The 25251-nt window shown below is 48.6% G+C and overlaps 1 protein-coding gene across 1 annotated transcript in view; it reads right to left on the bottom strand.

The window, feature by feature from the left end:
• Positions 1 to 25251, bottom strand: part of LOC144123256 (diuretic hormone receptor-like) — a 190650-nt gene that overhangs the window by 27504 nt on the left and 137895 nt on the right. Inside the window, exons 6-7 of the mRNA XM_077656116.1 lie at positions 18068 to 18188; positions 16294 to 16444 (exon numbers count right to left, since the gene is read on the bottom strand). Of these exons, the coding sequence (XP_077512242.1) occupies positions 16294 to 16444; positions 18068 to 18188 (272 nt within the window). The remainder of the gene's footprint in view (positions 1 to 16293; positions 16445 to 18067; positions 18189 to 25251) is intronic.

Genomic DNA, 25251 nt, shown 5'->3' with positions numbered 1-25251 from the left:
GGGTTTTTAAGCAGTGAACTAATCGCTACTTGCTCAAAACTTGAAATTAGCAACAGATTTGTGCACCACAGAAGGACGCAACTTTCGTCGGAACTCTCCTTCGGGCACACTTCATTATCAGATTTGCAGGCGCAGCTTTGCCCCTGTTTTGGTTGTGAGAGCCCGTGAGCCCGTGTGAGAGCCCGGGGAGAGAGCGCTGCTGCTGCAGTTGCTGGCAGGAAGAATCGAAAAGGAAAGCGCACGGGCCTGCCCACTCGCTCAAGCTGAGCCACAACCGCTGCCACGTGCTTAAATACGGCGAATCTAAAGATGAGAAAAAACATTAGTAAAGACGCGCGCGCGCTCTAACATGTCCGGGCCGATCCCGGAGGCAGTGCAATACCGGGCCAACCCATGCCGGAGTGCTTCAAGCACTCCGCCATATTTCTAAAAATAAATTTAATATCTTAGGTCCACATGGGACCCCTTTAACATGCACTGATATCGCACAGCACACGGGCGCCTTAGCGTTTCAGCTCCATCCAAACGCGGCCTGCACGCATTAGCGCTGACAAGGTTGTGGCAGACGCGCGCTGCAGCAATAGGCCGCACGCAGCGTTCATTGCGTGATTAACCTCTAGCGACCGTGGCGAGGTGGGCGCGCAGCTTACCCAGTGTGCGGAACACTGATCCACTAGGGGGCTGGATGCCGCATCGGGCGCCCGAAAGTGAAGCCACCGGAAGTTGGGCAGCTTGTCCCGGAAGTCAGCCTTTGGCAGTGCATGAAATCGGACCTCAGCACGGTTTTTCAGTTTCAGTTCTCGTTTTCCATTTAGCATTTTGTCTTTTCGGCATTCTCGTCTTTTTTCATGAAAATGCCCACCTGTTGCGCCGCCAACTGCATGAGGAGAGCAGCAAAGTCCCCGGGAAAGACGTTTCAAAAATAAGGGTCCATTTCATCGCTATGGGACGACACTAGCCGACGACAGAACGGCGCTACATACAGTACGTACGGAACCTCGTCTGCTCAGCTCTGTGTCGTCCCGTTATGCTTGCGTCGCCAACTCTGCTCTTTGTTGGAATGTATGTTGTCGCGCTTTAAGCCAAAGTTATGCAATCAATGAGGGATAAAGTTAAGAAAGAATAGGTGGAAACCTTCATTAGGCAGCTGACTTTGCAGTGCACCATTTTACCGAATTATGTTTGGACCGAACCGGAGCGAGCTAGGGCGAGGCCACAATCTGGTGAGGTGCCGTCGGTGTTCTGCTGGTTCACATTAGCGCGTCCAAAATGTATATGGTACTGCTTTTTCGACGGAGCGTATCAAGTACTGTTTCATGCTGTAGCAAATTATGCCTGAATGGGCTGTTATTCGTGTGATGCTTGGCACAGTTCACTTCAAACTGCGCTTGTCACATGCGCTTTTGCATTCGCCTTTCTCGTCAGTTGTTTCGCTCGTGCTGTGTAGGTGAAACGTGGCTGTGCTATTGAGTTAGATTAAAAGCTCGTCTGGAAGGTAAACTACAAACTAAAGCGATAAACATCACCTGCCGTCGATGAGAAGAGACATCGTCCGCCACCAACCCGAAACTGAAACAGCGGCAGTTCGAGTTTCAGGGTTTCCGCGCCATTGCCTTTTCTTTGCAACACGAAAATTTGTTTTTAAGATTACCTAGACTCATCGTCATTCCACTACTCCCCCTAATTACGCTCGTAAGACAAGAACCGGATCAGAAAATAACGTTTAATGCACGTACCCCTTTGCCGCGGCATGGTGAGACCTGCATGCCTGTTTACTTCGGTTTCTCTGAAATTACGGGGTTCCCCAAGCAATGATCACATTTCTCGTGTTCAGGTTGCTTGTTCCCTTCATATAAGAGCAGATATTACATGAAACCAACGCAAATAATTCAGAACGAAGGCGCGAAAGACGCGACTTTTTGCATTGAAATGTACAGGAGACCTAGCACTTCCGGGACATGCCGCCCAACTTCTGGTGACTTCACTTGCGCTCACTTCGGAAAGCGGGAATGCGGCATCCAGCCACCTAGTGGAAATCAGTGGTGCGGAACACACGACGCCAAGCCGCGTCTTCTTGCCCGATACACCACAGCTGTCGCTCTCTAACCAGGTTCAGCAGTAATTAAAACGGAGCTAAATATGGCCAGGCTCTTCTCACGTTCGTCGGACGTCTCGGCAGCAAGTTTGACGCGCTTGCGTTCCCTATCGTTCTCCATATACCTTGCATGACCAGCAATGTTTTCGGGATCGCCAGACTCGGCCCGGCGCCGCTGGTACAGAGTCGCAACCGGCGGTTGGGTATCCATGGCTAAACTCTATCGAGCAGCTGACGGCTCCGCGCTTTTTCACTGCGTGTTCGGTGTTCATTGCGGCATTGCGTTTCATTGCGTTCGGCGGGTTGGCGGTGCAGCCGCTCCGACTCCCAGCGTAGCTGCTGCATGTCACGTGTTTTTGACGTCACGCTCAGGCTGTAGCAAGGTTGGTTTCTCGGAGCCGAGTTTGCTCGCTACTGCTAGGCCAGTAAAGCTTTTGCTTTAATGTGTGTGCGACGCTGATTTTGCTCCATCCGAGAGCGTTTGCTGCTTCTTGTGCCCCGATTAATCGCTAAACGGCGCAATGCCGGGAGATGTTTTCAAGCGAAATCTGTACTGCGCTATCTCGTAACGATGTCGCGGTGATTGCAGTTTTGACCAAGTGAGCCAGAGGTGAACGCCCTCACGGCGCGGTTCGGGTCTTCACCGATATATGTGAGACAGTTACTACACCATTTACTTTCCTCAAAACTAGTTCGGGTGTCCACCGATACATGTGAGACAGTTACTGAGCCATTTCCTTTCTTAAAAACCACATTTAAAAACCAATCTTCAATTTTCTTCGATTGCGATTTGAGAAAGAGATTGGTGGCCAGTGCCTGCGTTTCGCACTCGCGCGCGCACCTTACGCCACTGTCACTGGAGGGAGGGAGAGAGAGAAACTTTATTGGTGGAGAGGAATTTATGGGTCCCCGCACGACCCCACAACACTCAATTGTTTACATCCCTAAGGTCCTTAACACTGGCAGCCCGGCCGGTGGCGATGGTCTGCACGGCCGGGTCCTCCGAGCACAGCCGGGTCTCCCAGTCCTCCCAGGTCTTGAGGTCCTCGAGGCCGCGCGGGGGAGGGTCCACCGGGCAGAGGGAAAGGATGTAGAGGGAAGTGGTGAAGAGTTCTGGGCACAAGGTGCAGGCAGGAGTGAGGAAGGAAGGATGATTGTAGGCTACGGTGAGGGGAGTGTGTGTGTCTGTAGTCTGCGCCTGAGTGTAATTAGTATACCTGAGACCTTGAACTTCTTTAGGCACTTAATAGACTCCACTCACTCTAGGACTACACAAAGACACAACCTCACCAAACTCATACATACTTCCGATACACCTCCACCGGAGCTTCTCCAAGAACTTCGCAATCAATACTTCCCCGCATAATCTCCTGTAACACACCCTGGCTATACAGGTCTTCCTAACGACCACCTTGACCAACCCATTAAAGAAGCAGACGTTCAGGGTGAACGCCAGAGACTTAACACGTCCTCAGCCCCAGGCACAGACGGGGTTCATAACAAGGCGCTCAGGAATCTCGACGCACAATCCATTGCCGCACTTACCCAATACTTTAATGAGTCCTGGAAAATGGGTACCCTCTGACCGCTATGGAAAGAGGCCAATGTCGTCTTCATACCCAAACCTGGCTAACTGTGCTCACCTTTAACCTCAGACCCATCTCCCTCACATCTTCTGTTGGCAAAAACATGGAGCATGTACTCCAGAGAAGGCTTTGCCAATACCTAGAAGGCAACTATCTCATGCCCACTAGCATGTTTGGATTTCGTCCTAGGCTTTGTACACAGGACATTTTCCTGCACCTAAAACATCACATTCTCGACTCGCAAACCTCCGACACCAAAGCTATTCTAGGGCTGGATCTCACTAAGGCCGTTGATAACGTTGCACACTTAGCAATCCTCCAAAACCTTACGACCCTGGGAGTCGGCACCAGGATGTACAATTACATCCGAGACTTCCTTAGTCAGCACATAGCCACGCTTACTTTCGGCGACCACCGCCTCCAGGTGTCACGCTGGGAGCACGAGGTATGCCCTAGGGAGCCGTCCTGTCCCCTATTCTCTTCAGCATAGCACTCCTTCACCTATCTCGACAGATAGCTCAGATCCCTAACATCCATTTTAGCTTCTACGCCGAAGACATCACTGTACGTGATGACATCACTGTACGTGACAGGACGAAGACATCAGTGATGCCGAAATAGAAGAACATCTACAATTGGCCATAATCACCATCGACAAATATGTACGCGAGCGTGGCCTGACCTGCTCCCTTCAAAATCTGTGCTCTTTCTCTACCGGCGCAAACACGATTCAGTCAATCCACTCATCTCCCCCACCCTAGGTACCCACCCCATCCCACTATTAGACAAAATTCGCGTGCTTGGGCTTGTTATTTACTCCCATGGCGCGCAAAGAGAAGTCATAAAGACACTCCAAACACACGGTCAACAGACCGCCAGACTAATTCTAAGCATAGCGAACCGCCGGGCTGGCCTCCGCGAGCGACACACGACTCGCCTCATCCAGGTTTATGTCATAAGCCGTACCACATACGCCCTTCCATACCTACCCCGAAAAGTTGCACGAAAACGGCTCTACGTCTTCCCCTCAGCGCATCCATCGACCTACTCTTCAAATCCGCACCCACAACACCTTTGAAGAACTCACAGAAGCTACATTTACGGCACAAATATCCTGTCTATCCAACTCAGAGGCTGGTCGCACTTTATTATCCCAATTAAACCTCACCCCAACTACACACCCTACCAAGGGGATCCCCCTTTCTCCTATCCTCCGCTCTAACCTCAACGTACCCCCTGCACATGAACATGCACCGTGAGCAAGACAGGGTCCGCAGAGTAGCATTGCGCTCTCCACAAACAGTATGGCGATGACGATGAGGTGGTCTACGTGGCCGCAGCGCAGTACACATCAGGCTCCCGTATGGCCCTGGCGGTAGCCGACAATCAAGAAAAGCTTCTGACCTCCAGCTCAGTCATCTCCAATTCTACCACAGAGGCAGAAGAGGCAGCCGTCGCGCTTGCTCTCATTTCTACATCTGCCACAAAAATTATCTCTCACTCTAAGTCCGCCATTCTCAACTATGCCAATGGCTGCATATCCCACACTGCTGCTCGTTTGCTACGCTTCTGGCAGCCCCGGCGCCCTATAACCCTCATCTGGACGCCAGCACATGCCGGCCTCCCTGGCAACGAGGAGGCCAATTCCTTAGCTCGAGGTTTCACATTCTGGTCTGAAGTCGAGCCCCTTGTAGGGGCCGAGGAGCGCCTGCTATCCTTCCGTGATATTCTCTCGTACTACCGGGAACAACGAAGGGAGTACGCACCCCCAGCCCCAGCCCTCACCACAGCGCAGGCCGCACACTGGCGACGACTAAATACTCGGACTGCTCCATACCCCATGCCCGATACCCAGACCGATTCCCCTCGTCGTGGAAACTCTGCGGCAAACCAGGAGACTTTTTACACACCCTGCTCACATGCCCCACCTTCCCTCATCTCCATCACCGACCATGGCGGAGTCTTACTGGCCTACTGTAAGACAGTAAGTCTTACTGGCTTACTGGACCGAAACTTCTCAAAACCAGCGCCGGCTCATCTCCAGCGCTCTGAGAAGTATTGCTGTGCAAGGGCTATCCTTCGCTTTGTAGGGGTGCCTCCTCACAATGAGGGAGCATCCAAGTGCGATGTAGTGGCTTCGACCCAACCATATACATCTTTGGCAATAAAAGTTTCCACCACCACCACCACCACCAGAGCGTTGCGTGTTTGTTATCTAGGGAGGGATGCGGCGGGGGTAGATCTGGCGCGAGGCTCTGTAGGCCCGCATCATCTCGCTGAACGAGTGCTTTCGCTCCCTTGTGAATCCCTGATCCAAAGCCACGTGAGCCCGGTTTAAAGAACCTCGCTCTAAATGGTTGCCGGCCTCCTTTCCGGGATTCCCGGAGGGGGCAGGTACCCAAAAAAGCTCAACGTGGCGGGATGGGGTGCATCGGGCTAGCCTAGTATGCAAAAGCAGGGACGTGGACTCGGCCTCGCGCAAGATTTAGAATTGCAGCATTCATCATCATTATCAGCCTGACTACACCCACTGCAGGGCAAAGGCCTCTCCAATCCTGTCCTTTGCCAGCTTCGCCCACCCTATGCGTGCAAACTTCTTAATCTCATCCGCCCACCTAACCTTCGGCCACCCCCGGCTACGCTTGCTTTGTCTTGGAATCCACTACGTTACCCTTAAGGACCAGCGGTTATATTGCCTTCGCAGTACATGCCCTGCCCAAGCCCATTTCTTCCTCTTGATTTCGACAAGGATGTCATTAACACGCGTTTGTTCCCTCGCCCACTCTGCCAGCTTCCGTTCTCTTAACTTTACACCTATCATTTTCTTTTCCATGGCTCGCTGTGTATTTTTCTCCATGGCTAATAATAATAATTGGTTTTTGTGAAAGGAAATGGCGCAGTATCTGTCTCATGTATTTGCGGACACCTGAACCGCGCCGTAGGGAAACGGATAAAGGAGGGAGTGAAAGAAGAAAGGAAGAGGTGCCGGAGTGGAGGGCTCCGGAATAATTTCGACCACCTGGGGATCTTTAACGTGCGCTGACACCACACAGCACACGGGCGCCTTACCGTTTTGCCTCCATAAAAACGCAGCCGCCGCGGTCGGGTTCGAACCCGGAAACTCCGGATCAGTAGCCTAGCGCCCTAACCACTGAGCCACCACGGCGAGTCCTCCATGGCTCGCTGTGTATATTTTTAAAGCGAAAGCTTTACAACGACAGGCAGCCAACCATTTCGGCTCGTCGCACACTTCAGCCGTATGCGCGGGCCCACGAACGACCTTGAGCCGCCGTTGCCTAGCAATGCCGCAGCCGCGCTCAAACAGATGGCGCCGCCGTCGGCGCCGCCGGTGCCGTCGCCGCTCCCTCCACCAGATGTGCTCCGCTGGGGTATAGGGAGAGGAGGTGTCGCCTCGCGGGGGGTATATACATATGCGCTTCGCCTCAGTGTATTATAGTCGTTATGGAGAGCGCGAAAGAGACGCACCAACGAGAGAACGAAGCAAGGAAAAGACAACGCGCTCAAGAGACGCCAGAAGAACGCGCCGCCCGACTCGAGAAGCGTCGTAACGAAGATACGCCTAGAAGTAGTCGTGCCACGTCCCGGAGTGATTCTTCAGCTGCGGAAAAGACCGGTTTGAGTTCTCGAGAGCGCCGGAATGAGACGCTGCGTAGACGACGTGCCGAGGAAACGAAGCTTTTGCAATTCAACTAGGGTTAACCAGTGCTAAACCACAGCCAATTTTTTGGAAGTGGCTTGATGATCAGCTCTCGGTGAAGGGGTTGAGGAATGGGGAGGAGGGTCGGGTCGTTGCCCAGTATTTTGATTCCGAGGGAATCCAGCATATACCGGCCTGTGGAGGTTTGTGTAAGCCTTATGTATTGGGCCTGTCGATTGGCCTCCCCGAGTTTCCCGATTGTGTTGTGGAGGCCCAGGCCTAGTAATCTGTCTGTGAAGGTGCTAAGAGGAAGCTGCTATGCATCAGCGTCCCCTCAACACCCCACACCACACACCAAACCGAAGAAGCAGCCATAGCGCTTGCCATTTCCTCCTCCGCTGCCACACTCATTCTGAGTGACTCTAAAACAGCTATCACGAATTTTGCACGGGAGAGGTTCATTCTACCGCCCGAAGAATTCTAAATTCTTGCACCACAGAACGCCGACCAGTTCAAATAGTTTGGGTGCCAGCTTACGCAGGCAACCACTGAAACGAAGTGGCCCACTCTCTTGGTCGAGCGTACGTCAACCGACCAGGGCACACCGTAGACCGGGGTAGCGCTAGGGATCGACTCGTCACCTGTCATGAAATAACCCTCCATTATAGGGAGAAAAGGCTCGTCTATCCCCCACCACGCATATCCGTCTCGAAAGAAGAACAAACTACCTGGATACAGCTCCAGGCTCGCTCATTCCCTTCACCGGCTTTGTTAGCCCTTATCCATCAAGTCCAATACAGACCAGAATGCTCTCTTTGTGGAGCTCCGAGAGCCAACCTTGACCACATTTTATATCTCCGCCGAGAATTCCAACCACCATCTCGCTGGAACCTCACGGAAAAAGACGGTTGGGAGATCGCGATCTCCAGCTCCGAATCGGCCTCACAAAGCCTGCTGGTAGATTGGGCTGGACACGTCGCCGCACGTCGTGGACTGTTGGCCACCACCGGGGATCAAGAGCCAACCCTAGGCAGTAACTCATAAATGAGGCTCATCAATAAAGTTTTAACCTATCTACTTTGAGGGGAAGATGAAGTGCGATCTTGAACGCCTTGCAGATCAAGGCATCCAAAGCATTTATGTCGTGTTTGGATAGTTGTAGGTATGGGATAGTGTAGAACACATTGCTGAGGACGAAGGCATGAATGAGGCGGCAGACGTCGCGTTCCTTCATGCCTCTATAATGGCCCGAAATTGTGCGGATTAGGTACGATATCGCGCCTGCAATCTGCTTGAGTTTCTTGGGGGTGGTGGTGTTTTGCCATCGTTCTGGATATGCAGGCCCAATACGCGTAGGGTGTCAACCTGTGGTACTGGGTCCCCATTCAGTTCAATGGCAATGGGGGAGCGGGGGCAGCGGTGGTTCTTAGGCCAGATGAAGAGCAGTTCGGGCTTCTCTGCGGTGCAAGACAGTCCGATGTTCTGTACATAATTTTGGGTGAGGGTGGCTGCGTCCTGTAAGGTGTGCTCTATGCCGCCGTCACTGCCGTGGGTGGTCCACAGTTTGTTGTCGGCAGCATAAAGAGTGTGCTAAAGATGGGGAATAGTTGCCAATTTTCGGGCGAGGGGATGAGGGTGCTGTTAAAGAGGAAGGGGAAGAGGACGGACCCTTGAGGGGCTCCGGTACTCTGAAGCGTGTAGGAGGGGGAAGAGAGGGGGCCAAAACGTATCTCAGCCGTGCGGTCAGTGAGGAATGCTTGAAGATAGGTGTACGTGCGCACACAACATTCAGTAGAGATGGGGCAGTCATGATCGCCTGATGTTCGATGCGACCAAAAGCTTTGGAGAGATACAAAGCTAACACTGCAGAAGCGGGTCGAACATGTCGTGCGTGAGTTGCAGCATGGCGTCCTGAGCGGACAGATGGGGGCGGAAGCCCACCATGCTATGCGGGTATACATTGTTGTCCGCCATGTGAGTTGTGAGTCTTGCAATCACAACATGCTCGAGGAGCTTTCCGAGGCACGAAGTTAGCGAAATCGGACGAAGGTTTTTAAGTGTAAGTGGGTTGTTGGGTTTGGGTATGAATATTACCTTCGCGTGGCGCCAGTACTGCGGGAGGGTACCCTCCCTCCAGCACTGGTTGAAGTATTTCATGATTTGGTGACTGATTGGGGCGTCCAGATAACGGAGCATACAGTTTTTGATTTTGTCAGCACCAGGTCCGGAGTTAGTTCGGAGAGTCAGGAGGGCCGCTCTGACTTCCGTCTCATGTTGTCTGTGTTATTAATTATTATTAATTGGTTTTTGGGGAAAGGAAATGGCGCAGTATCTGTCTCATATATCGTTGGACACCTGAACCGCGCCGTAAGGAAAGGGATGAAGGAGGGAGTGAAAGAAGAAAGAGAAATAGGTGCCGTAGTGGAGGGCTCCGGCATAATTTCGACCACCTGGGGATCTTTAACGTGCACTGACATCGCACAGCACACGGGCGCCTTAGCGTTTTTCCTCCATAAAAACGCAGCCGCCGCGGTCGGGTTCGAACCCGGGAACTCCGGATCAGTAGTCGAGCGCCCTAACCACTGAGCCACCGAGGCGGGTGTTGTCTGTGTCGAGTGTTGGATTTACTGGTCTTGTGTTGGTGGGCAGAGATGCGGGGGCACCCGCAGAGGTGTATTTGTTCTGAAGTGTGTTTATGAGGGCCTCGGGATCGTCAATGTGTTGGTGTGTGAGGCGCGTCACATGGTGTTGTGTTGATGATTTGGCGTTTGTGGGGTCGATGAGGTGTTGTAGGAGTTGCCATGCGTGTTTGCTGGACAGGTTTCTGACGATGCCGTTACATATCTGTCCCCAGTTGGATCGGCAGAGCTCCTCCGAGTGTTGTTGGAGTTGTGTCTGCAGCGCGGCCAGCCGCTTTTTAAATGTATTGCTATATTTATTGCCTTTCCAGCGTTCCAAGAGGCTGTGAAAAGCCTCCCAGATGTGGACTAGGCGTGTTTTCAGGGTAGGGGTTTCGGTGATCGCTTCATGTGTTGCGTGTTGTGGTGAACGTCATGCTTGAGTGAGTGCACCCAGGCGTCGATGCCTGTGATGGGAAAGTCTGGGTGGGCGGTGCGTGCAGTGCGAAATGCATCCCAGTTAACCAGTTTGTGTTCTATAGGAGTGACAGGGTGGTTTGTACGGGACAGTGATTTGTATAATGTAATGATCACTGCCCCATGTATGCTGAGTTCAGTTCCAGGCAACACCGCGGATGCAGCGCCTCAGCGTCAGGTCAGAACTGGTGTCCATGCTGACACTGTTGCCGATCCGCGTTGGAATCTGAAACGTGTTGTGAACAGTGAGTTGGAGGTTCTGGAGGAGCAGCCACAGCCTGCGACCTCGATGTGTCGTGGTTGTGTATCCCCAGTCAGTATGCTGACTGTTAAGTCCCCACCGATTAGTAGAGAATGTTTCCCTGCTCTTTGGTGTAGCTCTCGCAGAAGTGATTCTAACGAGGCCATCCGCAGGAACGGGAAGTTGTATATATTTGCTATAAAGTATGAAGCAAATGTATGTGTGTTATATATAAGTTCAGTGATGCGATGAGTTTTATAGGTGAGGCTGCGGTGGATGAGTGTGGACGCCCTGGTTGTGCTAGTGGTGTCTGAGTGTGCACATGTGTAGCTGGGGAGGGTTGCCCGGTGTGGAGTCTCCTGGAGAAGAAGTATATGGGGAGTGGGTGTGAGGGTGAGAAGGAGAAGTTGCATAGGTGTGCGCTTGGCCCGGAAACCGCAAAAGTTCCAAGTTAAAATGGAGAGAGAATTAGTGTTCCGCCCCGCCATATTCGATAGTAGAGGGGTTGAGGAGGGGAGTGAGACGGGTGTCAATTAGTAAGTGTTGTTCAGCAAAGGGGGTTTGTGCTTGCGGATGCGAAGGTAGGGTGGAAGGAGTGTAGGTGGCCTGAAGTTGGGTGAAGCGATGGGTAAGGTTATGTTCCATGAGTACCATCATTTTGTTAAGCATAGCGTCCATGCGCTGCTCAAGTTTTTCGGTGAGGGTGGCGGCAAGGTGATTAAATCTGGCCTCAAGGCGGGCGTCTAGCTCTTAGTTTGTGGTCAAATTTGGCATCGAGTGCAGCGAAATTAGCGCCCATATTTGGGAATATCGGAGGCGGTGTGGCGTCTGAAGTCGCTGCTTCTTTGCAGGAGGGGTGCTTGAAGTATCTGTGGATGAGGAGGTCGGGTTAATGAGAGGGGGTGCGGGTTGTGTACGTAGAGAAGGGGTGGGGTGCTTAAAAAGGAGGAGAGATGGCTTACCTCGTCGCGCAAGTCCTGGAGTTTCTGGTCTCTGTGATCTTCTTGGGAGGACTGGGGTGGCGGCGGATGACGGTTGGCGTTGCCGGAATCGCGGTCTGCCCAAGTGAGACGCGAGGAACTTTTGCTGCTGTTCTGTCGGTTTCTGGAAGTGACTGGGAAGCCGTCGAGCGGCGTCCGTTGGTTGTGCTTTGTTGATCGCGGCGAGACAGCCGCGATTTAGACGGAGGAGAGAGAGCGTTCCTCGGTGATGGTAGTTAACGGCCCCGTTCTTTGCAGTTCAAAGTTCCGGTCATATGTGAACCTCCACTGAGAATGCAGCTGGGGGTGCACGAGGGCACAACTTCTTCGGGATGAGATTTCCCGCAGCGGGGACATTTATGAGATCTTGGGTGGACACACACATCCGCCCGGTGGCCTGGGACGCGCAGTTAGTGCAGGCGTCTATATGCGCTCGGAACGGTTAATACCTGTGGAGGGATCCTCGATAAAGAATGGCGCTTGTCACAGGTCCAGCACGGAAGGTAATTACAATGAAACGCGTGGCCCCCATTCGGCGGGCGTCCACGAGGGGGCTTCCGGGTTGTCGGTGATGAGGTCCTGGAGGAGAGCTGCCGGGGTCTCATTCCAGTTCGCATTGGAGATGACTCCGCGTACCGCTTTATCCGGTGGCGCTATGTAAGCTGAGACTGCGAAGTTCTTGGCTTGGAGTTGGATCTGGGTGTCAGCCTGTAGGGGCGTGCTTACTGTGCATGTATTGTTGAGTGGGTCTACCCTTATTTGGCGCGTTGGTTCCTAAAGCTGGGACACCGCTTGGAGGATGGCATCCCGTAGTAGTCGGGCCGGAATCAGGTCTACCTGCAGCACGCTTCGGGACCTGAAGACGATCTTGTGGTTAGCAGCCGGGGGCGGCGGCTGGTGCCGCGAACGCGGCGCAGCTACAGGCGTTGCTTGCAGGTGCGACTTGTTAAGGCATGCACCAGGTGACATGGGGGTACCGCTTGCAGACGCTGCGGTTTCCTGGCTTCGGGTTGACTTACGGATGTCTTTGGAGCAGGCGGGAACACTAAGGATGTGAGTCCAGTCACTTGGGTCATAGTCGCGGGGGTAAAGAGTTTCTCCCTGCACTTGCACCTCCATGCTGACGTTGGTGGCGGAAGCCTTCGTCGGAGTAGGCCTAGCTCCCAGCGGAGCGAGGCCTAGCTCAGGCGACGCGGTGACGCAGGGAAGAAGGGCCGTGGGTGCCCGAAAAATGGCGTAGTTGGGCCAAAAACTGTTAAGCGTGCGGCGTTCACCTTTACAGATCACTGGGTCGTTAAAATTAAGCCGATAATCCGGGCGATTGGCGAATCCCGCCGTCTTTGTATGGAGCCGTTGTGGAGTGCGTCCTGACTAGACGCGCGCTGCATGCGTTCTCACTGCCACTGGACAGGACTCCGATTTTTTGGCGTAAATCGGTGCAGTACCTTGGCCTGGACATCGACTCGCACTTTTCCTTCCGCTCCGTGGCCACCAAAGCCTGTCTGCTGATGAAGAGGATCACCACCGCCGTGCACAAGTTCACCGATTGAGGCCAGGGCATCTCCCAAGAAGCCGCGCAGCAGCTATACAATGCCGCAGCTTTGGGGGCGGCGCTCAGTGCGCTGCCTCTCGTCACGGTGCCCAAGCCGGGCTCGAAGAAGCTCGAGCTCCAGCACCGCTAGACCCTGCGCCTGTGCCTCGGCCAGCCTAAAAACTCGCAGTGTGCCGCAACGTTGACCGAGGCAGGAGCGTGGCCACTTGAGCTCCAAGCAGCGCGCTGGGACTGAATCACATCGACCGGCTTCACCGCGCACCGGACAGCAGGTCGCGGCTGCAGCGTATGCGCTCGCACCCGCGCTCACGAATGGGCGTGGTGCTGCTCGAGTATGAACAATTGACTCAGGGGCCACCCCCTACGGCTCCTGCGCGGGCTGGCCTGCTGCCTCGGAGGTACAGCGAGAGATCGTCGGCATCGCGGGAAAGCGGAGCACACCCCTCTGCACTGTGCAGCAGCTGGCCAGAGCCGTCATACACGAGGAGCTCCAGGACCATCTCCTCTTGTACACCGATGGCTCAGTGGCCCGCGACAGTTGGTCCCTTCAGCGGCGGCTACCATCCCCTCCCTGCGACTGCACAGCCAGTAACACGCAAACTTCCTCGGCTCCTCCACCACGGCGGAGTTATATGAGGATCCGGCTCGGGCTGCAACTGCTGCTCACCGTCGGCCCACCGCCGCCCAACAGTGCTCTGTTGTGCGACTCCCGCGCCGCCCTCAGTCGCCTGCAATCTAACTGCCGTGGTACCCCACTAGTGCGGGACATTCGCTCGCGCATCGAGCGCCTCGCGCATAGAGGATGCGCCATGCGTGAACAGCGGGTTCCCGATCACTGTGGCATCGCTGGCGACGAGGAAGCTGACAACCTCGCGACCGCCGCACATCAACTACCTCCCTGCGATCTGCCCCTTGCGCTTGAGGACGTGCGTGCGGTCATCCAGGATTATCTCCGAAAGCAGCACCCCGACCCGCGCATTGCAGGAGGTGAGCGCATCGACATCACCGGCTGTCGCGCACTTACGTGCAATGATCCTGCGCGCCCGCATTGGCTGCGTGTGGCCCAGGGAACGACGGGTGCGTCATGGAATCGCGACGAGTGATGTGTGTGACGGATGCGGTGCAGTGGAAACACTAGAACACCTGCTCTTTCGCTGTGCCGCGTTCGCCGATGCTCGTCGCGATATGCTCGCGGCCTACGCAGGGCATGCTACCAGGCTCCTTCAAGACGCTATTGTGGCCGCAGGGCAGTGCGTGCGCTCGTGAGTGAACCTTGCTGAGCCTCTGTGCATTCCTCGAACAGACTGGCTTGACGTCCCGCCTGTTCTCCGCCAGGAAGTTACACGCAGCGACCGAACGCTCCGCGAGTTCTACCGTGGGCGATTAAGAACTGGGCGCCCCACTCGAGTTGTAGTCAACTTAGTGCTGTGCGCGTATGTTTTTATTGTTCCATCATCAACTAATCACGCGCACAACCTGTACACATTTCTTATTGTGTAAATAGTTAGCTTATATTACCTCTCATCCTAACCTCTCTTCCTCTCCCCTCACCTTTTTCACTTCATTTCTCCATTCTGCCTGCTATCCTTTATTTCCGCTGCCCCAGCTCAGGTGCTTCAATATCTAAGGCAGATTCCGGGGCTAGTAAAAATATTTTCCTTCATTTTCATTATTACTTTAATAAAACCACTTACTACTACTACAATTTTCTTCTAAAGCAAAGGAAAGGCGCATAGCTGGCCCCCTGGGACCGCGGACACCTCAGTCGCGCTTTAAGCTACGTGGTGGTAGTGAGCGATGTGCGCTGCATGCGTCGGCATTCACAACGTTGTAGGAGAAGCGCGGCACTGAAGCTATAGGCCGTCGGCGTTAATTGCGTTCATTGTCTTTGGCGTTGACAACGTTCTATAAACTCCGATAATTTTGAGGAAAGGAAGGCGCATAACTGGCTCCCTGGGTCAGTGGATGCCTCAGTTGCGCTTTGAGGTGCGTGGTGGTGGGGAGAGAGAGATGCGGGCTGCATGCAGTAGCGCTGAAAACATTGTGGCAGACATGCACCACTGCAGCAATAAGTTGCTGCGTTCATTGCATTCATTGCGTGACCAACCTCTCTCGATCCCCCATTAATTTAAACGTCACCTGGCAGTGACCCGCCGCTGTGGCTCAGTGCTTAGGCCGTTCGGCTACTGATCCGGAGTTCCCGGGTTAGAACCCGACCACGGCGGCTGCGTTTCGGTGGAGGCGAAACGCAAAGGCATCCGTGTGCTGTGCGACGTCAGTGCACGTTAAAGATCCCCAGGTGGTCGAAATTATTCCGGAGCCCTTCACCATGGCACCTCTTTCTTCCTTTCTTCTCTCCGTCCCTCCTTTATCCCGTCCCTTACGGCGCGGTTCAGGTGTCAGCCGATATGTCAGACAGATACTGCGCCATTTCCCTTACCTAAAAACCAATTTCTATTTTTCTGGCAGTGTGGCCATGCTCCCTATTCTGTGTGCGGAACGCATTCAACGTTGGAGGCCAAGCCGCGTCTGCTTACCTGATATACCGCAGCTTTCACTCTAGATCTAATCTTGTTCAGGGGCACTTGAACCGCAGCTAATTTTTTCTTCTGCCGTATTCAGTAGAGAAGATACGCATTCCTGGCTTGGAATGCGATATGATCGCGGTGATATAGGGTGGCCGCTGTTGGCACAGGACAGGCTTAATTGGAGAGATATGCGAGAGTTTTGTTTTGCGGTGGGCGCAGTTCGGCTGATGATGATGATTAAGCATGCTTGTGCACTGGTGGCCACTGGAAAAAAAGCATGCTTCCGCACACCTCTACAAAAATTTACCTAGACAGCCTATAGACTTTCTATACACAAATTCTATAGATCAGTCTAAAGGCAATAGAAATCATAACGGCGGTCTGTAGACAGTGTGTATATAGATTGATGGCCACACATGTTTAGAGGACTTTCGACTATAAATAGGCTATAAATAGGCAAAAGAGAATATATAGGTAGGAAGGCAATAGTGCATAATTGTATAGATTGTCTATAGATCGACCATTTTATAAGGGATGTATATCCACATTCTCGCTCACCCCATCCGACGAATGCGTAGACGTGCAGGCGCACAAGCTCCACGGAGAAGGTCTTCACGACCAGAATGTAGAGGTAGAGACCCTCGACGAACATCCAGAAAAAGTTGGTGCCCATCAGGTACGTAAGCACGATGTACAGAAAGCACGCCGACTGCGAACGCAGAGCAAGGAAAATAAGCAAAAAAGTTGAGCATTGGGCATAGGATTTCATTTCGCCACGGTTCCACTCGCAACGCATAAAAGTCGATTTGCATGACGTACACATTGGAGAGACGTCTTGCGAAGTTGAAGAACCACGGAAACTCTTTAAAGAACATTTTCAATGTAAATAGCACAATAACTCTCAACGGCAACAAAAACGGAGGCTTCATAAATTTGTGAATGAGAGCAGATTAAGAGAAACAACTAAAAACAACTCATCGTGGTTCCCATAACTGGTTACGTAGTTCAGAAAAAGTCCACTAAGAGTCTCTCTTATCACAAATAAATATTAAGAGTAAATTGTGATTACCTTTGAAGTAGTTATCTGAGATCATTATCCAGAACGCATAACTGAAGGAAATTTCATGTTTAAGAGAATTACAGGTTTATCAGACGGCGATGCCTATTTCTGTAGTGACTGACGGTGTCGCGAAAAAACTCTCATCAGTCATTACTATTTGCATCTTTGTGACGAATTGTTTATATTTTAGCCAGGAAAATCTGTATCCCTTAATTCTGTAGCCCTTACTTGGGCAACGTCTCATATAGTGCATTCTTTACGCCATTATTCTATGCCTCTCGGGTGATATTGAGGTTATATGCATACAAATAAAAAAAATTAATTGCCAAATTTTCTTGGACCAATATGGGAACAGAATGTGCTAGAATGCTGGCTAAACGTCCCCTCTATAGTTTCCGAGGTCCCGCTATTCCGTGTGTGTCTCACTGTCTATTTTTCTCTCTTTTTATAAGCCCTTTATAACATATGTCTTCTGGTCGGAGTTTATTTTTGTGCTCCTTCTGAAACTGTTCGAGTTGTCTGCCCTTCTCCTTCTTCCCATCTTTCTTTCAGTATGGGCTTGGGCCTTGAAGTTTCGAAGCAAATTTACTCTCTCTTGCCGAAAAGTTTGGAATAGCTCGCTTTCTCCTGCCTGCTTCTAAAATCGACACGGCTTTCCAGCAAAAAAAAAGACGAAAAGAAAACCATTTGCGCACCGAGCTACTATGCAATCCAAGTATGTGGGCCTTGTCAGTGTTAGCTTCAATTGCACAAATATGAAGCGAGCATTTTTGGTTGTCAGACGGAGACCGAAAGTATGAGTTCGAAACAGACAGGCTCTAGAATCCGAAGTGGTAGAAAGAAGTCGAGGAAGCAAATAGCTGCGCAATTTCGCCTTTCGAACGAAATACGGGCGCAGATGTTTAGCTGCAAGCGCATCGCGGCTGGAAGAAGCTGCTTGTGGGTGGTTTGGTGCTGGCCTGAGCCCGCGGGCTGTCTTAAATTTGTGCACTGACAAGCAAGCAGTTCTCCTCTTATGTCCCGGGGAGTTTCTTGCGTGAATGTTGGAAACTTTTGCCCTTGTTGTTGGTGAGAACTTGCGAAACGCTCCCAAAAACCGAACAAAACGCAGCAAGCGAAAAATATGCGCTGTCTGCCTTAAAGGTCTCGACGCCAGCGGCTGCTTCTACTAGAATACGGAATGTCTTGACGCAGGTTTGTGTTCGGAAATAATCTCGACCACCCACAAATTTGGACGCTGCCGTCACGACATGAATCTCGTACAATACTTACCTTTCTGCACACTGGTGCCTGGATTGACTGCAGGGTTGCCGTTGTCATCCACACGATGGACACAAGGAAGTAGGTTACCATCAGGTTAACATGGATGGTATTCCTGAGGCATCGCAGATCCCTATAAAAATAAAATCCATAGTTATCACTCATCATTCTAAGGCTGGCGTAGAGAGAGTAGGTGGGGGCGTAAATGGCGATCTGGGCACATGTCGTTAACTATACTACGTAGTAGAAATGCTTCAGAACTGGATTGGTAAGCGAAAAGAACAACAAGATTGAAGCTATACCAGTAGTGGCGCGTATTGTTTCAAAACTGCGTGCAAATTCTAGAGCCATCAGGATATTGGCTACAAATTACAGAGAGAACTTCAATTCAAACGGCGTCAATGGGCAGTTTATGAGCTCGTTAAAAACAGCCACGAACGCTCTGAAAGCGGTAGCAAGACATATATCCTTCAAGCGCTGAATTCGAAAATTAATGCTTGCTGAAATAAAAGAAACTTACATGAGCCGACATAAATATATAGCACGAAAATCATTCCAAGCTTGACGACTTCGCCTAATGGAAGCGGTAATGCGCTCAGTGCTGACAGAAAAATCGATGGTCTAATAATTGACTAAAATGTAAACAAAATCGAAAAAGGAACAAAGTCAAGCATTCAAAAAATGTGCATGCTCGTGGCACAACTACGAGCCTAATTACCCAACAAGGCCATCGAAAAGTTTTTTTGACAGCACGTTTAGGAGCGGGGCTAAGAATGGCGCCACCACTTTTGTCTTGCATTTTTTGCTGGACTTTTTTCTTTTCTTTTCTAATGTGCTCGAATAAAAACTGTTTTTAATGAGCGCCCTTTCGGAACCTGTTAATTATCATAAATATTGAAGCGGATTAGTCAAATGGCCTATTTTTGGATAATTTATTTTTCATTATCACTATGATTTGATTCAATCTGCTTCTTTGCATTAAGAGATTTTTGCCCTGAGATTTTTTAGCGCTTCATTAATACTTTCGTACGAACTGAGAAAGAGGGACGTGGGCATTTGTTTGAATTCTTATACAATGTTGCGGCATTTTTGCTGCTTTCTCAGTTATTTGCGATATGGTTTAATGTTCTTTAAATGACTATTAGAGTTAACGCGAATCCCCTCGCCTACAAAAAGTCGGTCTTAAGACCGCTATAGTAAGCCAGAGAGCGAGTATTGTCACGTTTTCTTGCGAAATTCTAAACTTTTTAGATGGCAGAAATCAAGGCGACTGTTAAAATTTTTGTGCTTTTGCCTTTCATAATATGATATTCTATGTCAAGTAGCTATGTTCAACAATAATAACTAGATAACGGTACTTAAGAATTGATCTTACTAACTTATCCCTCTCAATGGACTAAAGTTCCGAAGGCCCGTTGGTGCCGCCAACCGGGGCAGCTGATAGTAAGAACAAGCACAGATCCAGAAAAAAAAGCGCCATGTCATGCCAGCTGTCACGCTTTAAGATCCTACTGCGCACTGTTGAGAGCTGTCATGAACAAAATTAACATGAAGAAAAAAAGAGAAATATAAAACAGACCCTAAATAAAAAAGAATTTCACGACAGCCAGCGAGGTATAAGAAGTATTCAGAGGAAACGCCGAATACATCAAATATTTACCGCACATCCGCGACATGAGAGGGAAATATTAAGATGAATAAGAACGAGTTTTGCGAGGTACCTTTGACAAGTAATATGCCAGAAATGGATGTAATACAAACTATAGTATCTTGCAATTAGTCAACTCTTGTACGGAATTGGGGAGGTTAAAAAAAATCTAAGTTACATTGACGACCACACAGTTGGCTATAGAAAGCAAGATGATGCGAGTAAATCTAAGATACATGAAAGTAGAAGTATAGTCTGGGCGAATGAATAGCAGATACTGATAGCCGAAATAACAAGGGCAGGTGGACATTGACAAGGCATCCAATGCGGAAAGCGGAAAATTGATGGTCCGTTAGTGTCGCTGAGCGTGTTTCAAGGGAAGATAAACAGCTGACGTGGAAGGGGCCGTGTGATTAGAAAACCTGCGACCATCGGGTGGACGCAACAGGCACAGGGAATGATTAATAGAAAACAATGAAGAATATCGGCGTCCTGTACTAAACGAAGCCCTGTTGATGATGATTTTGAGGTATAGGATAGCATTCATACACGTACACTTCTTACATTTTGCATTAGGTCTATTTATGAGCGACTGTAGCAGCCGTTGAAGAAATTGAAAATGCTTCTCTGAAAAGTTCCCAAGACACATTTAGAATGTCTGGACCACGTTGCGTAGGCGCCCCCCAGCGAGACAGTTACTGCTCCCATATGTGCCTTCACTTGAAAAAGATCTTGCTGATACTGCAGCTACTACTACTACTACTACTATGCGGCACCAGTGGTCCTTGTGCGCTTCAATTCAGCAGTCTTGAAACAAAAATGGTTTGACGCTCGTTGTAAACTGAGGAAGCTGCATGAAGATGAATCTTTTCCAAAGATATTTCTCAATGATAACATGACTAAGGCAAACCATGCCCTTTTTGGAAAGCAAGGAATAAGGCAAAGGCGGAGGGTTATCAGTTTTGTTGCTTGAAGGGACGGAAAATCTGCGTGAAAAAGAACGCAACAGCGTCTCTTCTTCGAATCGGCAAACAAGCAGACCTGGAAAACATTGTTTAACCGCTATGCCGTTTTCGTTCTACGAACTACCTGATTTTACTTCATTTAAAACAAAATTTGGATACAACTTGGATCGCTATTTCACGGTCGGGAGCGTTAACATTCGAAGTTTCTGCAAATATTGAGAAGAGTTTAAGTTTATATCTGAATCTGCAGCTGGCTATGTTGACGTGTTTGTAGAAACTGAAATCAATGTGTTTCAGGCATGCCTTGATATATTCACTCTGAAATCCTGCCCATTCTATTACACCAAACCGACGTCGTGGCTGCGGTATTGCTGTTTTTGTGCATGACAAGAGTGCTATTTCTCCTGTAGATGCATCTTTTGAGCATGCTGAGCCGCTAATATTGAAAGTCCGTAAATAGTCATTTTCTGTGCATCTTTTATCTCTTTATCGCCCTCCCTCCTGCAGCCTTTCACGATTTCTTATTCAGCTTGATGAAACTTCGCTGCATTAGAGTGCCGTGGATCAATTCTGTTTCACTGATGACCTTAATATCAACATTTTATGCTCTACGAAAGTATCTGTTTGTGATTACCTTTCGAAGGTGTCTGCTTATGGTCTAGAATGCACAATTGGAGCTCCCACTGGGGTGGAATTAGTTAATAACCGACTTGTGCAATCATGCCTAGATCACATAGCGGTCAGAGCTCCTGATTGCTCATTTAGGTCATGTACGTTTTTAGAAAGGTTGGCCGACCACTATTTCGTAGCGTGCCGTCTTGCTTCACCGAACTCGTCTGGAATCCCTAGTACGGAAACTGCTTCTGGTCAACGCAAATCCCTTATCCCCATTGTCAATCAGTCCAAGCTTGATAGTCTTATCGCTTCATTTTATTGGGCATCGCTAACTAAGGAAATTTAAGCGGGCAAGGTCTGTGCAAAGTAAAGTTTTGTATGCAGCTGAGAAACTTTGAATTACAATGCACTCGGTCGGTAACTAAAACAGTCAGAAAAGGTCACGGCTTGATGAGGCCGGACATTCTTAACGCAATTTCGTATAGAGATAATTTGTGGAAACGGTGGAAAAGGAGTCCAAAAAACCTAGCTCTGCGGTTGGAATACAAGCTAGCAAGAAACAGGATTGTAGCCCTTTTGCGCGGTGCCAAGCTCCGTTACTTCTTTTATTAATTCCAGCAATCTTCAAATAATGTGAGGAAAACTTGGTCTTTGGTAAATTATCGCAGAGGTATGAATTCTAATAAATGTTCTGTTTTCGATTCTTTTCGTAAGACTCCACCAGCAGTAGCTGATGCTTTCAACAGGCACTTTGTAAAAGCATCGCAAAGGGTTGCTACTCCAACCACTAGCTCTAGTTCGTTAATACAATCCATATCTGCGTCAGCTTTTCTTCCTAGGATCATGAGATGTGATCTGGAAGGGGTTCTTTTCAGTTTCCTCCCTAATATGATGTAATACCATTTCACATCCTTCGCAGGAACTTTAATGCTCTTTCAGATATTCTCCTTTGCATACTGAATGGTTTTTTGGAAGGTGACGAAATTCCTGAACGCCTGAAAACTGCAGCTGTGTTACCTCTACGCAAGTCAGGACATAAAGATAAGATTGAAAACTACTGGCCAATTTATGTTTTTCCTGTAATTGTCCAGGTCTTGATAAAATTTCTTTTCTGCACTATGCCTTCTTTCCTTAACGAGTTTCCTGTCCTGAATGATCGCCAGTTTGGCTTTGTCTCTGGGCGAGGTAATATCACCCTTGTTGGCGAATCTTTTCACCTGTGCTCTCTTCTTACATGTAGCGAAAGCATTTGACTCCCTGAACCATCAAATCTTGTTAAGCAAGCTGTATTTCCAAGATTCCCTGGGCCTTTTTACCACATTCTCGAAAACTACCTCAGAAACAGTTATCTAGGGGTCGCTACCGATGAAAAGAGCGTTTTCAGTTCTAAGTTGCCGCTGTATGCGGGTGTACCTCAGGGATCAATTTTATCTCTATTGTTGTTTAATTTCTTGTCAGTGATTTCAATCTGGCCATTTCCAAATCCTTGGTGTCCTAATATGATGATGACACAGTGTTACTCGCAAGGCATCTTTCCTACAAAATGGCCTCGGGTATCCTGTAAAATGACATTTACACTACAATGCGCTGGTTTGCTGACAATGGAATTGCTGCCAACGTCCAAAAACACAGCTCGTCTGCATTCCTTCTCCAATAAAGACAACTGTAATTAACATTCCTATTTACTTACATAGTTCAAAGTGTGTTTCTTGTAACTGTTGACCAATTGAATATGTGGAATGTGTTAAGTATCTAGAAGTGTCTTTCGACAGTAGCCTAACCTGGCATCATCACTTATCTAATGTGCGTTCTAAATGGAGGACAGTGGCATGCTTGTTGTTTTATATCAAAAGTTTCGTGCATTTATTTGTAAAAACAAACGATTGTACATGCTTGTTATTTTATATCAAAAGTTTCGTGCCTTTATCTGTAAAAACAAACGATTGTACATGCTTGTTATTTTATATCAAAAGTTTCGTGCCTTTATCTGTAAAAACAAACGATTGTACATGCTTGTTATTTTATATCAAAAGTTTCGTGCCTTTATCTGTAAAAACAAACGATTGTACATGCTTGTTATTTTATATCAAAAGTTTCGAGCCTTTATCTGTAAAAACAAAAGATTGTACATGCTTTGTCGTAAAGTGTGTTAAGATAGAGTATTACTATATTTGCGTTTTGCTCGGATCGTTGGATATGCAGGATCGACAGCATTTTAAAGAATATTCTTAAAAACGTTGCGTACAATACACCCATTTTCTCACCTGAAAATATCTTCCGTGAATTAGGGCTCCCAAACTTCAATTCGTTGTTCATTTTTACAGTTGTCTTTAAGCCTTAGTGGTTCAGTGATTTTAGAAAGGAAACTACCGCGACGAGAGAACTTAGAAAACATGACCGTTACATTGTTCCTCGTGAAGACACGAGGTATGGTGTTGCCAGGCGTTGCGCTTATGTTCCGGCTTCTTTCAACAAACTGCCGGATGAAATCTTTACGGCTAGTTCTAGAGGCAAGCTGATAGAATTATTAAAAAAATTAATGGTTAAGTTAGTTTTAGGATTAGTGCAATCTGTTTCGCCTTGTTGGAACTTGCGCCTCTAGGATCTTTTCAGTTTTCTTTTGGATTGACTTGCTAATTTTGAGTTTGTTCTTTATCATTTTCATTGTTATTTTGTGTTCTTGTCTATATATAGATGATTCATGCTTTTCAATCACTTTGCATTTCTTATTTAGGCACGGTCCTACAAACCATCTAAAAGCTTAGACAGGCCTGTCTCGCCTGTATTTGCTGCTGGTGGTGACAAAATAAATTATTATTATTATTATTATTAATATTATTATTATTATTATATTATTATTATTATTATTATTATTATTATTATTATTATTATTATTATTATTATTATTATTATTATTATTATTATTATTATTATTATTATTATTATTATTATTATTATTATTATTATTATTATTATTATTATTATTATTATTATTATTATTATTGTAAAGAGGAACCTTGTCCAAGAGACACGGGTGCCTTACGGCATCCCTTAAGACATAGGTCTCGAAAATAGAGAACAAGGGTTCTCTTAACCTTACACATACATTTCGAAGCTAACGCGCATACCCAGTTGCATGGTTACTTTTGGCAAAAATGGTACATTCGGGCATTAAATCAACTGATGTGTTTCCAGTTCTGATTGCGGGTGCCATTACTGCTTGAAAAGACTGCATTTTGCACCCAGAACTCGTGCTACAGCAAGCGTATCAGCCAGCAAGCTTGTAGCAATTCCTCTGCTAGCTAAGACGTAGCTTGTAACTGAGTCTTTAATCGGTCAATGCCAGTACTGAGTTCGTTTCTCTATTTCTGTCACTCAATATTTCCTTTATGCTGGTACGTAAGAGCGCAACCCCGTAAAGGACACAAGCTGCAATTACACTGCATTTGCTGCGAAATATTTGATTTCTGGATAAATGGTAAAAATTGCTTATTTGCACGTGTAAGACTCTTGCCGTAAAAAGGCAAGTGTTGAAACACAATTAGAAGCAATGCAAAACATGTAGAGTTCGAAGAATAGAAACAGAACAACTGACGGTCAAACAACAAGAGACAGATGGCAGAAAGAAACAATTATGGAACATTCTAATATGGAATAATATGGAAAACGGCAGCGCGCAGCAACAAGGACAAAAGGGAGACACGAGAACACATGACAAGCGCTGCTGCTTTCCATGATGAGTCACCAACTAGCCGACACAAAGATATTAACCTTCCTATACTTTGTCAGTAAACATTTTCCTTATCAATAACAGGAATTGTGCATTAGTACAAAGTGTTCTAGAACAATGAGAATTTCACACGACCGCTGGGATTCTTCTTGTCGCGGATGTCGATGCTGAAAGAAATTAATATGCACGGCAGGTTTGGAATGAACACTTTGTGCCGACTAACTCTGCTCACAAGCTT

The sequence above is a fragment of the Amblyomma americanum genome, chromosome 3 (genome assembly GCF_052857255.1).
Source record: "Amblyomma americanum isolate KBUSLIRL-KWMA chromosome 3, ASM5285725v1, whole genome shotgun sequence".
Taxonomy (NCBI): domain Eukaryota; kingdom Metazoa; phylum Arthropoda; class Arachnida; order Ixodida; family Ixodidae; genus Amblyomma; species Amblyomma americanum.
This window is presented reverse-complemented; position numbering and strand designations above follow the sequence as displayed.